General features: G+C 41.2%; 1 protein-coding gene across 4 annotated transcripts in view; it reads right to left on the reverse strand.

Annotated features, from left to right (window-relative positions):
• Positions 1–16,372, reverse strand: part of LOC146698135 (focal adhesion kinase 1-like) — a 62,100-nt gene that overhangs the window by 16,336 nt on the left and 29,392 nt on the right. For 2 of the 4 annotated variants that reach the window (XM_085473138.1, XM_085473137.1), the window contains 9 exons: positions 14,193–14,213; positions 12,632–12,729; positions 12,241–12,325; positions 12,031–12,131; positions 11,572–11,687; positions 11,253–11,353; positions 11,035–11,124; positions 10,691–10,895; positions 2,956–3,067 (listed from right to left, as the gene is read on the reverse strand). In XM_085473138.1, the coding sequence (XP_085329264.1) occupies positions 2,956–3,067; positions 10,691–10,895; positions 11,035–11,124; positions 11,253–11,353; positions 11,572–11,687; positions 12,031–12,131; positions 12,241–12,325; positions 12,632–12,729; positions 14,193–14,213 (929 nt within the window). Of the gene's footprint in view, positions 1–71; positions 1,640–2,955; positions 3,068–10,690; positions 10,896–11,034; positions 11,125–11,252; positions 11,354–11,571; positions 11,688–12,030; positions 12,132–12,240; positions 12,326–12,631; positions 12,730–14,192; positions 14,214–16,372 lie in introns of those variants that run through there. The other 2 variants (XM_085473140.1, XM_085473139.1) reach the window with 2 other exon arrangements.

Raw genomic sequence — 16,372 nt, forward strand, 5'->3', positions numbered from 1 at the left:
ACTAGTAGAAACTTTGAATATCTTTTCTGCATAGATCTCACTTGAAAAAGATCTCAGTGAGACAACCTGATTTAATAATATTATGCAATAAAGGAATGTGATATAGTACAATGCATAAGCAGGTCCATATGCTTAGAGGGTATTTAATCACAGTGTGTTACTGTGTTACATTTGCCTCTGGACCTCACCAAAACTGATCAGATATTTGTGTTTTTTGATTTAACATGCACTCCACAGAAGTGTCATGTTTGTTCGATTAGTCAGTGTTAGCCCACTGGATTAAGGATTCGTTGAAGGCATTCCTGAGCAAGCCAGAAATAGGGTGCATTAATCCGAGGACACGTCAAAACTATGCCCGACAGACGCAAACACAAATATATGTGGCCGCATTCAATCACAGAGTGCAGAGGACGTTTCAACGGCCTGTCCTGCGAGAACAAAGCATGCAAGCAGTCTTAGCATAAACCCATGGAAAAAACTCCCTCCTGCACAGTAATTATGATAATGGTCTAAAGATTAGAGTTTTACTTCTCAGTGGAGAGTATTAAAAAATGCTGCAACTCTCATCCCACTTTATGTTGAAAATGGAATTTAGATTGTGAAAATCAAGGTTCACATAAAATAATGTTAAAAAAAGTAACTATTTACTTATGTTGAGCTACCCAACATGCATCACTAATGGGACTGTTGCAGCGTTTTTCTTTTTCTTTTTTTAAATACGTGCACTCACATTTGTTCCTGTTAGTAGAAAAGCTTTAGTGTAGTTTAGCAGCACACCACCTGCCTTCAATGGTGTAGACTTGGGTCTTTCAGAGCAGAGGATGGAAAAAGGTACGTGGGTAGTTATGGGGAGGTTATGCATTTGGCTGGATGGGTGAAGGTGGGTAGAGGACAGATTACAGGCAGATGCTACTGTGTGTGGGGCAAGAGGGGGGAGCGGGGACTTCTCACATGACTGCACAGCAGGATGGCAGGTCTGGGCGTCAGAGTGCAGTTGGAGTGGAGTACTGCGATTAGTCTGACGGTGGGTATGAGAGCTGCTGTTTCTGTGCAACTGCAGGGTCTTAAGATCAAAATTTGACTCGGGCTGGATGCTATGGAGGGTGTGGGGACAAACATCTGACGTGCTGAAGGGCAGAGAGTTAAAGTTGGGACTGGACTGTGAAAGGAAAGGAGAGAAATGCCGGGGATGGAAGTGGGTGTTGTTTGACTTTGAATGGGAGGAAGGGAGCAGGTGGCTGTTAGTAGGTGGATTTGTCTTTCGTGGGCAGCTGCTGCTGGACAGGCTGTCCAAATGTGTGTGAAGTGGAAAAAAGACATTAGTTTGTTCTTGAACCAACAGGGAGGAGTAAGATTTGAATTCACTATTTAACTCTGGGTTGCAGGGAGACAAAGAGCTGCTGTAATAACTGCTGTTTTGAGGGGGTGACTCAGGCTGAGGGCTGGGAGAAGAGGAAAAATGCTGCAGACGTTTTAGAGATGATAAGTTGAGAGGATAAGTGGGAAGGTGAGGATGAGGGTTCCCAGTGCAGAGGGAAAGCTGCGAGGCAAAGCACTGTTTTTGATGGCAGTGAAGATGAGAAGGAGCAGAAACACAATCCATACTGAAGGTGGGCTGCAGGGAGGGACGACGGCTGGGCTGCAAACAGAAACACAAAGGTAGAGGAGGGACATGTCGAAATAAAAGTGTCACAGTGTGACAGCCGGGAAGAGATAAAGCATAGACAGAGATGTACACAACTGTATCCTAAGTCATGCAGCAAATAAGCTTACAGATTGTACTCAAACCAATCCTAAAAAGTTGATTGTGTTCATCTGGACGTAGCGTTTTCAGAAACATTTTATTGCTCATCCAACTGACTTCTTCACTTCACTACGTCCAGATGAACAAAATAAACTTTTTAAGATTCCCTTACCTGAATGATTGAGCATGCATCAAGATTCCCAAACCAACAGCTTCAATTCATTATGTTGCCAATGAACCAGCTGTTTACTGGCAAACAAAACTAGCCTGACCCTAACCCTTTAAAAAAAACATATCTCCATCTCATGAACTTCTGCTCGAGACATCTGGCTTTCATTGCAGTCGAAGGAAGCAGTTAAATCAGATGCTAACAGCAGGGTAGCATAAGGCCGTAAGTGAGGATAAAGCAACCAGCAGCTGAGGCAACAAGCTGTGAGGAGTAATGGTAGCAGTTGGGGGCTGGGTTTATGGATTAGCAAACAGAACAGTTAAAGAATTGTGCATTTGTGAGAAAAAATAAGAGACAAGTCTGGTTTTCAGATTGGATGATGACAAAGTAAAAGGAAAAGAAGAAAGAAAAAAGTTTTCTCTTCTTGCTCTTGTCTTGTGTAACAGGGTTTGGTTGTGGTCACGCATTTGCACAGTCATCACAATCATCATAGTGAAAAAGCATAATAGGAAACTCTGGCATCACTGAAATACAAACGGCGATTTGAATGCAGAAAGAAAAATCAAAAATCAAAGACTATATCAAGTTAATCCATTCCTTCCTTTTCAGTGTTAGCATTTTTACAAGGAGGGACGTGGTCACACACACACAGACACACACACAGACACACACGGCACTCCTTGAAAAGTCTGTATGAAAGAGCTTAAATCTTTTTGTTTTGACTTCTGCTATGACTCGTCTGACTGCATCACAAGGGTGCAAACTGACAAGTCATCATGTGAAAAGTGTTAACATAAACTTGCTGATTTCTCCTCTTTAGACTTAACAGTGCTTAACACTTAGATATTTGGGTAATACAACAAGTTGGAAACAAACCTATCACAAATCCAAAAGAAAGAATACTAAAAGTCTGTAATTGTGGCTATAAAGCACTCAGTGTTTGCAATGATCAGGGTGTCAACAGCACAGAAAACACCACTGTGCACTCGTACGAACACAAACGCACAGACACACAAACACATGTGGTGTGGTAGTGTCTTACTTTTGGTGGTGCTTCATCAGACCCTCCAGAATCCCACGAAACAGTGACCTGTCTCCTCATCTCCATCCTGTTTCTCTCCTTCTGCTGGACCTTCTCTTCCTCTAATATTGTGCTAAAAGAAAGAAAAACAAACAGCAGGGTACTTGCATACACTCATACTCAATGATGCATAAGCACATATGTAAATAGGCAGGGGTGACTCTGTCACAAATATGATAACAAACACTTGAGCCTGTTTATTAGAATGCAGTCCCGTGTTACAGAGGTCCCTGGTATTTAACTGTGAATAATGATGATGTCCATCCACGTGCAGCATCCAGAGGCACGTAAATGAAACAGTTACTCCCACTGCTGCAGAAAAAAGGCTTTTGCATTCAGTGTAGAAATTTTATCTCCGCTCATATAAACGCATGCTCTTAGACTAACACACAATTCCCACTTTTTAGGGTCTTTCCCCACTGGCGATTCTTTACAAGCACGCTGCTGGCTTAAGTGGTTTTCTGCCTCCCCCTGTAAATATGAAAACTTGCTGTGAACCCCATTTAAAAGGCACACACTGTCCTCAGTATTAGTTTTATTACACTGTGCTGTGTACCCACTAAAAGTCATGCATTCCTCGCACTCTGTTTGTACAGACTCTCCAAGCAAAAACTACTTAAGTGAGAGTAAAATCAAATATCATTTTGTTATGAAATGCCCTACTGCTGCTTCTTTATGCCTCCACAGTTTATCCCACATAAATCACTCTCATGGGGCAGCTACTCTAACGCAACAAATTGAATTTATTAGAACTTTTGCCTAATAAAAATCATCACCGTCTCTCAATTTTCAGTCTTTGTCAGTTCTTTGCTGGCCAACTGTGCCAGCTCGCTAAAGCACTTAATCATTGACTCGCATTGCTTAAGAATGGACTGAATCACTCACAGTTTAAGAAACATCCCACGCCCCAAACCCAACATTTTTAGGTCTAGCGTAGCCAAAGATACCACATTGAATTTAAGCGATAAAATTACTGACCCGTTTCCTGGGAAAGCAGCAGTTAGATGAAGCCAAGCCCCGAATCCCAGAGGGAGAGCAGATGGTTTACTCTTTTTACAAAACAGAAAACTGAACTTCTATTGAACAATCCAGCACAGCACCCTCTCCGCACCGCCACGTGCTCTTTCTGCTCGCCTTGCCTCAACAAGGGCAGGCGCTATTTCTAGCAGCATCGTTACGCTGTTCCTGTTCTGTTGTCTCGTCGATTGTTTGCGTGTCCTTGCACCTGCCCGAGTCAGTCTCCAGTCTGCTCTGCTTTTCCATCACACTCGAGATCCCTCTGACACACTCAAACACGGCGTAAACATAGACTTGTGTGAACCGACAGTCAGCAGCTTGATTATTGAGCTTTAAAACCCATTATTAATTACAATTATCTAAACTTACAGTAGAGGCAATCCTTACTTTACTCAGCTAAAGACCTCAGATAAAGTTAAATCCTTTAGCACCAGTTTTTCAGCAGTACCTTTTACTTCATAATAATAAACAGTAGTAATCCCAGCATGAACAAATACAGATACAACACACACAATTACTTTGCTAAAACTAAACAAAACAACCTAACTGTTCGCGATTGATTTCCCAGTCTTTCTCTGATTATATATTTAATGTGTGTGCTTTCTTTTTTAATGTAAGCAGTCAGCAAATGAATCTGCCAGTCTTGCTTAGCAGTTGAACAGTAAATGACATCGCATACATGCAACAGCAATACCATCAACACCTGGCAACATCAACACAGACCGTCTCCTACCCCCACCTGCACTGCACCACCTGGAATAACAAGGCCTCCTCAGTTTATTTACGCAGGCCCTGCGGACTACATATTCTTAGGGTTTCGAGCAACACATTGCTCTTAATCTCACATACTCTAGTTCTCACCTGAGAGCTCCCAGTATGACCACGACTGAAGATTATCAGGATACTAACATACATATGGCATCATGATGACTTGATGAGTGTGAGACTTTGCTCAGTAAAGTCTATAGTCCATATTTAAATCCTCCATCAAAAAGGAGTCACTGCTATCACAGCATATTTATGCTTTTGTGAACGAGCCAAGTTCTCTAAAAAACAAAATACTGGCAATAAGCCTTCAGACTGAAACTCTGAAGACAAAAATGTCAAAGAGCATCAAAGAGGAACGCCAGAAGAACAACTCTGGTCAAAGGGATACTAATACAAGCTCCTCTAATAGCTGATTATATGCTAAATGAAAAGAGTTCTTCAAAGCCTGACATCACAACACTTAGAAAAGTCAAATGAGATAGAAGTGCAAAGAGATCAGACAATACTCTACCTTAGGGAAAAAAAAAAAGTGTCCACATCCGCCCGAGCACCTAGGAAGAATTAAAGCAGCCACTAGATGGGTGATGGCCCGACAGCAGTCAGCACTAATACTTTACTGAAGGTCACCGTGAACTGCAGAGGATATTAGCATCACTAGAATCACAATGCCTACTTCTTCATATGGGATTGCATAAACCTGCTCTGTTGCAGCTCAGATACGTTTCGCTGCTGGGATAACGCGATCTGATCTTCGTAGGCTAGCTTTGACCGTGAGGAGTGCAGCGTTGCAGTAACTCTGCTCGGCTTTTTCCATTCTTCTTTAATTCTATCTGTCTTCTCTCTCCCTCACTCTCTCTCTCTCTCCCTCTGTTCTTTGGTAAGCTGTGGCTCATGGCAGCTGCACACTGTGTAAACACACACACACGCGCACACACACAGACACACACACACACACTAGTAGTAGCTGAGAGTTGCATATTTGGCAGCAGGGACCTATAATTGATATTATGATATAAAAGCCAGCCAGACTGAAAGTAAACCAAATCGTATAACCTTATATGGCTCCACTTTCTCCTATTAATAGCCAGTGACCACGTCGAACATGGTCAATATTGACTTGGTAACCAAGACACTGGCTGAGGCCCACCGAGGGCTCCTTCGCTCTCAGCCATCCCAATTTGAATAAATGCACTTAATTTTGCCCGCTTAGCAGCCACACTGCACATGCACTTTTCCACACTATGTTCTCACCCTGTTAAAACATACAACCGCAAACATATGGAAGCATGTGTCAAAGTAACGAGCGGATTTCTGCGACGTGAAGGCCTCCAACTTGCTCTGAGCCAAAAGGAGGAGATGGTAAAAAAAAAAAAAAGCATAAGTCAAGGGGGGGGGGGGGGGGGGTGCTGGAAAAGGTGGTAAAGGGAGCCTAACAGAAGCAGAATTACAGGAGAAGCAGGAGAGCTGACACTGAGAAAAGTGGAGGTGGAATGTGAGGTGTGAGTCATGCTGGTTTTAAGCAAAACTCATAAAACCACAGGAGTTAAATATGCGCCCTCATTTTCCTGTTTCTGTGTAAGAGAGTAAAAAAAGGTTAAGGTAGAGAGAGAATGTGCACGCTGAAGGAAACAATGATGGCATCTTGTTCCGCTGCTGCTGCATGCTCCACATGTTTCACACAGTAAGAATGTGACTTAAAATGTATAAGGTACACAAACTAAGTGCAATATGTTTTGTCAGGAGGGATTCAGTCAGTTGTGGAAGCTTAGCTGTCATGAAGAGTTCATGAAATGACTAAGGAGGGCCTGTCTAGACTAAATAACTGATAGCAGCGCTTGCAGACTCCTTTCATAGCTCTCTTAAAGACTAATTTCCTGTAGACTATATGCAAAGGACAAAAATAAAGGCGAAACAATGTTGACAAATTAACCTGAACTCTATCTGCAGCATGTTCTATTGTTAAGTGACACCTGGAGAACCAATGTCACGATTACGAGAAACAATGAGGATATTACTTCAATGAATATGTATACCAAGCATCGTCTTTATAGATTTTAGAGGTTCAGACTGCACTCTAATAAAAGTTTCATATCAGTCTTCCTAATCTCATAATCCATTTCTTTCATTTCCCATAAGGGGCAATGCTGAAACATCGCTTCCAAAAAACTGCAGGTCTGTTCATGCCAAAAGATTATGAACTGTTGAGTAATGACGGGTGGGTAAAGCATTGTCCTTACTAGCCTCTACCTAACCCCACTGTGTAGCACAATGAAAGAAAATATTCATAGTATATGTGGTAATAGAAGAGTCAGATTAAACTAAAGCTCCTGATCTGCTACACAACGCCGAGCAAGAGGTCTTAAAAAGTGCTGTAAAGCATGAACATACTGTAGCTTAAATAAATAATTTCAACTTGTTTGTGTGGCTGTTTTTCTGCATGTGATGGCTTATAAATTCAGTCTCTTTCTTTGACTGTACCTGAAGATGATGACAGCTGACATGGTGACCAGATTATAGGCACACCCCTCTACCTGAGACTGTGCAACTGTAATGTCTTGATAAATGATAAATGGTGAATATATTCGAGCCTTCCCATTAATAAGAGACACACTAGTCTGGGGCTCGGACTCGGGGAATTTTAAAATTACCAGCAGTGAAGTCTGGTACTGCCTTATCTGATCGCAACACGCCCGGGATTTCGCGGAAAATGCGATCTACCCTTGCAAAACCATCTCCAGGCAAAATCTAGTAATGAAGCCGTGATGTATCATCTAACAAGGAAAGGCATGACTGAAGTTGCTTACTTGTCTCTGTCAACATCACAACTCTGTTACCATGGCAGCCATTAAGTCATCAGCCCAAACAGAATGCAAAGTGCACCCTGCTTCATACCTGAACAGGTTTGTGTTACATCCTGAGCAGTAAAGGACCCTTTTGTGTGCACTCAGTTAGGCTGTGAAGACTATTAATATTGTCAGTTGGATATCCTCTCACTGGTAAAAAAAATAAATAAATAAATAAAAATAGGTATCTGAAAATATGTAAACAGTATACTTTGTAACATATCAAGAGAAGTTGTAATACTTGCTAATACTAGCATTATCCTTAGTGCTGATTAGTTGCAGAAGCTGTCTGTGCATATATATATAAACTCAGGGAAGGAGGACCATGGAGGCTCCCTCACTTTCATCAGCACCAGTATTATCATTCCGTTGGTTGTATGGGTTTACAGCTGGATCGTTTCATCCTCTTTGAGCCATGGATTTAGGGACTCTGACAGGTGGTCAAAATGACCTGCTCAAGATCAAACTGAGCATCAGAATAAGGAGGAAAGTTGATATGTAGGATCTTTTACTGACTTGTTGATGCCAGAGGTCAGAGGAGAATTGCCAGACACTTTGAGCTGAAAGGAAGGCAAACCTAACTCAAATAGGCACTCGTTACAACAAAAGCACAATATGTTGATGGGCTACAGCAGCAGAAGACCAGACTGGGACTTATGTTAGCAATTCACACAGGCTCACCAAAATCGGACAATAGAAGATTGAAAAATGTCACCTGGTCTGATGAATCTTGACTTCTGCCAACATTTGGATGGCAGGATCAGAATCTGCCGTAAACAACATGAAATCATGGATCCCTCCTTGTATCTATAGAGGCAACTCACTGTCAACTATATATATTCAACTTTGTGCAATGTACTGGAAGTTATTTGCACATATTAGAGCCATTTCATTATATTTTATTACTTTGTAACAGATTGTAATATGTCATTACTGTCTCTGGGATTTATAAAGTATTGTGATTCAGGCTGACTGTGATGTAATGATGTAATAGTGTGGGGAAGTTTTCTTGGCACACTTTGAGCCCCCTTGGTACCAATTGAGAAATTGTTGCCCATGTTGATCAAGATCAAGACAGTTTTGAAGCCAAACCAGCAGTACAGCATACCTAATGAAATGCCAGTGAGTGTGTGCTGGAATACAAATGTTACCTATAAACTAGTCTACGAGACCTACAAACTTGTTTAAACAAGCCAGAAAAGAAATACCTAAGCTTGAATGAACAAAGAATCTTTCTTGGCACCCACAGACATTTTCACAAGTCAGACTGTCTGTGGTTAATATTTCATTTTGGTCTGATGTTAAGTCATCAAGAAAAACAGAAAACTACAAGACCACAGTATGTTTCAGACTTTCAAAAGTGCATCTACAGCGTTTCCTCGTTTGTCCCACTGCTAGTGACACTGCCGTGATTACAACAGACTGAGAGTGACACCTGCTGTCAAGCAAGTGTAAAAATACTGACGGCCCCAGTGGTGGTCCTCAGCCTCCTAGAAGGTGCAGCTATGGTAATCAAAGGTGCGTCTTGAGTTATAGCATTCAATAGATTCTCAGAAAACTTGACCTCTGATCTTGAGGTCACTGAGTTTTAAACGTTTCTAAAAATTTTAATAGATACACCTGTGGTATCAATTTGCAGAAAGTAGAACAGAAAAACATCCACTGGATTTCACAACACATTTTCACCTATAAATGACATAAAAGTACTTTTACCTTTTCAATGTATTCAGATTACCTATTGTTATTTTTTATAAATCCAGATGGCAATTGGCAATTTAAATGTACATAAAGGTTCTCTTTCTAATACGATAATGTAACAACTAAGTAAAATAAATGTGCCACTGCAGTCATTCTTCAGCTTTCTTCACCAATATCATTTAAACCAAAGCTTACTAAAAAGGACGTGGATGGTACACATGAAGTTGGGTAAAAAATACTGACGGATCTGAAATACAAATATTTGTGCTTCTTTGGATTCTGACCCTATATACATGCGTCCTGCCAGCTCACGTGCTGTAGGTGCCACCCTTTTTGTACAGCTGAGTCTACTCTAATAAGTACTACTCTAGTAAGAGTATTTAAGGCTAGAAAAAGGGGATCTGTAGAGCCGCAGAGCATTTTTGTTTCGCAGCTAGTGAGCTGTGTGTGGTGGCTGCTTACTCCTGCTCTGTGGGCAAGTGTGTGTGTTTTGGTGATTTAACCTTTTTGACTTTTCTGATTATTGACCAATTCCTGGGTTTGTTTGTTTGTTTTAACCTTTTTTTTAAAGGTGACAGCAACTTGTCTGTTTCTTTCAGTTTAATTAGGAACAAAAATATTAATAAAACCTTTTAATTTAAGAATTCTGACTCCACATCTCCTTTTGTTTTTTTTTTAACCCGACACCTTTTGTGACTTTTTAACAAATGGAATATAACATGTTATCAGCATAACACCACGCCATCTTCAGACTTATTTACATCTGTCAGAAGTGGTGCCAGTGGTAAACCTGCATGCTGTTGGGCTCTGAGCACAGGTCCTGCTAAAGGACATTGAGCCCTCATGATACCATAACGGAGTCCAATCCTTTCATTCTGATTCAGATGGTCTGTTTAGGATTAGCCTGCTCAAGGTCATTGTAAGGTTCTGCTCCTCCTGTTCCTCCATGCATAAAGGAGCAGATACCGGTCCTGCTGCTGACGGTCCTGTAACAACCTCCCTCCTGGTATCTGCTCTAGATTTGAGACTGTGCTCAGAGACAAACCTTCTCAGAATGACACATATGGATGTGCCATGTCGCTAGAGCCGGACTACCTGTAACCTGAATGGTCTGTGGCCACCGCCACAGACCGTTTTGTTTTTGTTATCTCGATCTCTGAAGTTTAACTGACTATGTCATTGTCTTCATGACTGTTTCACTCATTCCTTTAGGGTTTAATTGAGACGTGTCTATAAAGTAATGATGGTTTAAGGTTCCTGCAGCATAGTTCATTCAAGCATTCAAACAAAAAAATCAATTTGCAGAAAATCCACACTCAAAGTGCCTCACACACAGTCACACACAGTCTCTCAGATCACACGCCACTGACCTCAGCTGTGTTTTAAGTTCATTAAAGCGTGGCCTCTTGCTGGGATCGTACGACCAACACTTTGTCATCAAGCTGTAGAGAGTAGGAGGACACTGAGGGGGCATAGCCAGTCGCTCGCCATTCTCTATCCTGCCTATGACATCGTTGTTCTTCACACCCTGGAAAGGCTTGATGCCATACATCAGAATCTCCCACATGCAGACACCTAAAGAAAGACAAATAACGTGAGTGAGAATGAGACAGCTACAGCCTACAGGGGTCGTAAAGCAAAGACACAAAGCAAGGGTAAAACAGAAGCAGACTGGAGCGGGACAAAACTGAAGCAGCACAGACTTAAAACATACCAAACATCCAGACATCACTGGCTGTAGTAAATCTTCTGAAGTTGATGGATTCTGGAGCCATCCATTTAATAGGCAATTTACCTTTAGATGCTGAAAAACAGAAATGAAGAAAACTGTGTCACACTTCACTGATCAGGTCTGCTGTGAATAATAATGGAGCTTCTCTCTGCCGGATCACAAAGAAAGTAAGACAAAGGTGGCGATGCTTTTTTACATACCTTTATAATAAGAGCTATCCTCCATGTATCGCGACAGCCCGAAGTCTCCCAGCTTCACACAGTCGACCGTTGATACCAGCACGTTCCGCGCTGCGATGTCTCTGGAGACGTCAAAAAGGAATTAGAGGAAGAGAAAAACACACTGATATAATTTTTTCTATTCAAATTCAGTGGTCGCATTCATATCTAACATGCGTCTTCTTTTTTGACAGAACAACAGTGTTTCAGTCCAGTAGGTGACAACGCCACCTACTGGAATTATATTTATTTAGTAATTATGAATATTTTGCTATATTATTTCTGTATGGCTCTTTCCTACCTGTGTACAAATCGTTTGCTCTCTAGATACGCCAACGCTGTGCTGAGCTGGTAAGAGTACAAGATGAGAGTAGCCAGATCCAGACTGTATTTCCTCACCTGAAGAAACGACCGAAGCTGTGTAGAAAAACACAGGGAGATACTATATAAATAAAGCTGAAACGAAACACAATGAGAAAACAAACCAGAAAGCATATACATGAGTTAATGTATAACACCCATAATATTTAACCCTGGGGAATGTGAGGAAATAACTGACAGAAAAGTGTTTATCATCTGATCTGTTCTTAAACAAACACACAACAGGGTTACAGGTCACGTCTCAAAAACTCTGATCTAATTTATAGTTTCCAGTTTTTAAACAAATATAGAAAACAGCAGGGCTCACATACCACATGCACAGGGATGTAACTGTGCTTTACACAGATGCAACTTATACATATTCTTATTAGTGTCATACCTCTCCAAATGTACAGAGCTCCATGATGATCCAGACTGGATTCTCAGTGATGACTCCCATCAGCTTCACTATGTGAGGATGATCAAACTGACGCATGGTCACTGTAAGAAACACAAGAGGGAGGAGTCAAACAATTCCCCAAAAAGAAACCTTTTTTAAAAACTATTTAGAGGGTACTATGATTTTACTGCTATGAGGTCAGCATCTTACGTGCTTCTTGGAGAAATTTTTCCCTGACACTGTCTGATGTTGAGTTTTTGCACGTCTTCACTGCCACAGACAGAGCTGGGTTCTCCTGCAGGAAACGCATCCAAACAAGCAAAATCAGCATCATTTCAACACCAACACGCACCATATTCACTGTCTGCTCCACAGAAGTCACAATCAAACTCTAAACAGTTTGCAGTTTTCACTAAAGGGCCTTTAAAATAAATACTGTTACCTATTAAATTTGTTCTACAAGACCATCCCTTTATGCTTCTCTGGTACAAATGCTTTGACTGTGCTATGTGTCGTTACTGTGATATGACTGAATCAGTTTAGCCTCTCTTGAAAGTGAGTGTGCAGAGAGAGCGCGAGAGAGCAAAGACAACAAACATACCGGGCTGATGTAAATTCCTTGGTGGACGTCTCCGAACTGACCCTCGCCTATGCAGCGTCCCAACTCGATACGATCCCGCTGAATCTCATAGTCCCGCGCTGGATGCACAAAATAAACACGAACACACACACACAGATGAAAATGAACAGAGTAAGCCTTCAGATCAAAACATACACAGATTAATGTCCACACACTGGGCTTGCATTAACCAAGCTTGTCAGAGCACTTTATAGTATTTTTACAGCCTGTCTAAACAATCTGTAGGTTAAACAGCTTAAATACGCATGTTTGAGGTTAGTTTCAGACCGCACCATGGAAATAAATTGAATTCTGTCAGATGCAATATTTCAAAAATCTGACCTACTCTGACAAGCTTGAATTTATAAACAAGCTCACCATCAACAGCATGCAACAAGAGCATCAGCAAACCACAGCCAGACATGCCATGTAACACAGACAAACAGGAGCCAATTACAATGAGCATGAATTTCTATGTTGATTCAAATGTAATATGGATAAAGTCAGGTGGTATATGGTGAAAACTCTCAAAAGGCTCACAGGCCAACAGAAAACCTGTTGCTTTTGCTCGGGACGCAGATCACTGGAACTGTAGCAGCTCAATATTCTTTGTGTTTTCTGTCCAAAGTGGTTGGTAAAAATGAGTTTTTTTAATCTTTTGTTTTAGGTTGGTCTGTGAGATGCAGGCTGTTGAAAGCTGACGTTTGCTCATGACACTGCTGACCTGACTTTCTCCATGTAATAAGCTTATGAATAAAGCACACGTGAAGCCATAAAGGTCACTTTACTGCATTCTCTGCACTTTTATGACAATCATGGCTGTTCAAGCACATGGGCGACTTTTAGAGACAAAAGCAGCGATGACCTCAATGTGGAAACAGGCTGCATGAAAAAGGGAACCCTAATTATTGCTTTTGCTCTGTTCTCTGCCTCTAAATGTCACCCGTGTGGCTGACGCTTTCAAAAGTCCAGTGTTAAATAATGCAGTAAGACTATCCTGTTTGTTAGTAGTCTGGGTTTAAAATGTTCCAGCGTATAAATGTATGCATCTATTTAAAGCCGTCCCTCTCACTGCACTTACTCCTCCAGGCAAAAATTGCAATAAGGAGGATGCTCTGAATCAACTTGCCTGGTTACAAAAATATTTCTGAACGCCTGCCATGTTTCTGTTACTCTGAGCAGTGAATAGTGTTTTAACAGCGGTCGACTGTTTATATTATTATTGATTTTTCTGCAGAGTAACCTAAGCTCATTCTCAATTTGTTCCACCTTTTAAACACAGACAAAAACAAGATCCAAGTCCATTTGGGTTGTCTCACTTCTGAAGCTACCACCAGTTTAGCAGAAAGTCACAGCACATCACACATGAGCAGAGGGGTGTTTGGTGGTGGGGGGAGGAGGAGGGGGGTCAAATCAACAGGGTAGAGGTACAGACAAACTTTTTTTTTTCCAGTCACAAGCAAACGTAAAAGGGTCACAACAACCACCAAGTCAAAGTGCCATCACAGTACAACCAGAGTTATGGTACTTTTTCAATCATTACCTTGGTCTAGTCCATAGTATTCTGGGAAAATGGGTTAGTGATAAGAGACAGAAATAGCTAGCTGTGAGTACAGAGAGCCACATGTTGTTACTGGAGTCTCTACTAATTAGGTCAGTGTTACTTCAACAGCTGCAGCGAGTGTGAGTGTAACAGTGATGCTGATGGATTAGAGCTACTGTAAGTCAGAAACAGTGTTATCACATTAAATAACTAATAGGTAAGACAAATAGATAAAAACCTTCCACTGTATAACTGCTGCAGTGATTCATATGTTTTGGTGGTCGACAGGTTATTTAACTCTATTTAACCTTAACTGAGTAGCTTTTAATGTCTTAAGAAACCATATCAGAAAAAAACATCCCGGGGTCTTTAAAAAGCTGTTACTCAGTTTCAGGGTCAAGCTCCTTGCCTGCTTCAAGCAGATTATTAAAACTACTAAAACTGGGTTAAGAACTGTTCAACGGATTAAAACCTGGAAGGACAGCTGTGAAACATCACCAGAGGAATGTGGTCAGGAGAAAAAAAAATCTTGAATATGATGTTTAAAAGTGAAAGTAAGAGCATTTCCACACGCACAATGTGAAGAGAACTCAAGGGACCAGTGGTAGTGACTTGCCAGTGAAGCTAATTTGAAAAAAGGCTTCAGTTTGGTGGAGAGCACAAAGACTGGACTCTGGAGTAATGAAAAAAGGTCATGTGATCTAATAAGTCCAGGTTTACCCTGTTCCAGAGTGACGGGTGCATCAAGGTAAAAAGAGAGGCAGATGAAGTGATCCATCAATCACGTCATTGTTTTGCTTACTATAACAGTCCGTGGGCGCACTGTTATGATCTTGGGCTGCTTCAGTTGGTCAGGTGTAGGCTCTGCAACATTATGTGCCCAAACAATGAGGTTAGCTGGATCTACTGAACGACCTGACAATGTCAGGATTCACTGGGATCAAAGCGGGAAAGAGCAAGCCTAAACCCTGATAACAGTCTTTGGGATGTGCTGGAGAAGGCCAGTCCGACTCTTCCATCATCAGTACAAGATCTTGGTGGATAATCAAAGGAACACTGGCTAGAAATAAATGCTGTGATATAGCATACAGGCCCGACAAGCCCACAGCACATGTCATCACTAGCTATATTAGAAAGGTGCAAGTTACAAAGCAAGCAACTTGCTAGCCAAATAGTGAACTGCTTGGAAACCTGCCGTTAACACAACCAAAATACTTATTAGCACACTCAAACTACCCAAGTACCAACATAAACAGCTGAACTTGACCTTTTTGGAGAAAAAAAACAAAAAAAGCTGAATGAGCCACTTGCAGTTCTGATGCAAACGAATGTTTCAATGCTTTTTGAGATTAGTAAAAAGCATTGCTGCTGTAGTTATTACTTTGGTACTGTGTTTACATGTGTAAGTCCAGAAGACTGAACTACAAAACTATAATTTATGAATGATCAAAAAGCAAAGCCATGTTGGGATTCAGCTGCATTCTGCTTACATGGAACGAGTGCTTACGATATTCAGGCAACATTTTATGGCAGCTTGAACAGGCAATTTGTCAAAACAGCTTAAAAAGAAAATACACTCCATCTTCCCATCCCACATTAAGCTGATACTGCCCGTCTACTCTGCCTTCTTATGCTGCCTATTCACCACAGCCACACAGCATCGAATTCAGCTTAACATGAGTCTTAAGCCTGGTTCACAGGCATCGCTCAGCAGCAACAGCAGCACAGCAGAACCTCTTCATATATATTTCTTATTTATTCAGCAATGTTTTAATTAATGCAAAGAACTGTTCAGCCTCCATGTATGACACACAAGGTCAGACAAATGCCTACGCTGATGTCTCATACTAAAAATATTACCAGCCTTTCACACTGAGTGCTATCACGGGAGGAATCAGTCATTTGTAAATGTTCACTAAAAATGCAGACAATGCGCGCATAATACGTCAAAAGAATCTGAGGAAGCTGCGGCTCTTGCCAAATCTTGTGGGAACTCGTGAAAATAAATATAGACTGCGAGTGTAAAAATACACACAGAATATGGTCGAAGTGGCTTCCCCCTTTTAAATAATAATAATAATGTGACCACGGAAAATGTGATCATTCACACAGGAGTCTGACCAGATCAAAAACCTCTTGGAACATATCTAACTGCACTCAAATTCATGCTTTAAAATTAT

This window comes from Copadichromis virginalis, linkage group LG11, assembly GCF_057382275.1.
Source record: "Copadichromis virginalis isolate Kocher_CV1m ecotype Utaka linkage group LG11, C_Virginalis_male_GT1.1, whole genome shotgun sequence".
Lineage (NCBI taxonomy): Eukaryota > Metazoa > Chordata > Actinopteri > Cichliformes > Cichlidae > Copadichromis > Copadichromis virginalis.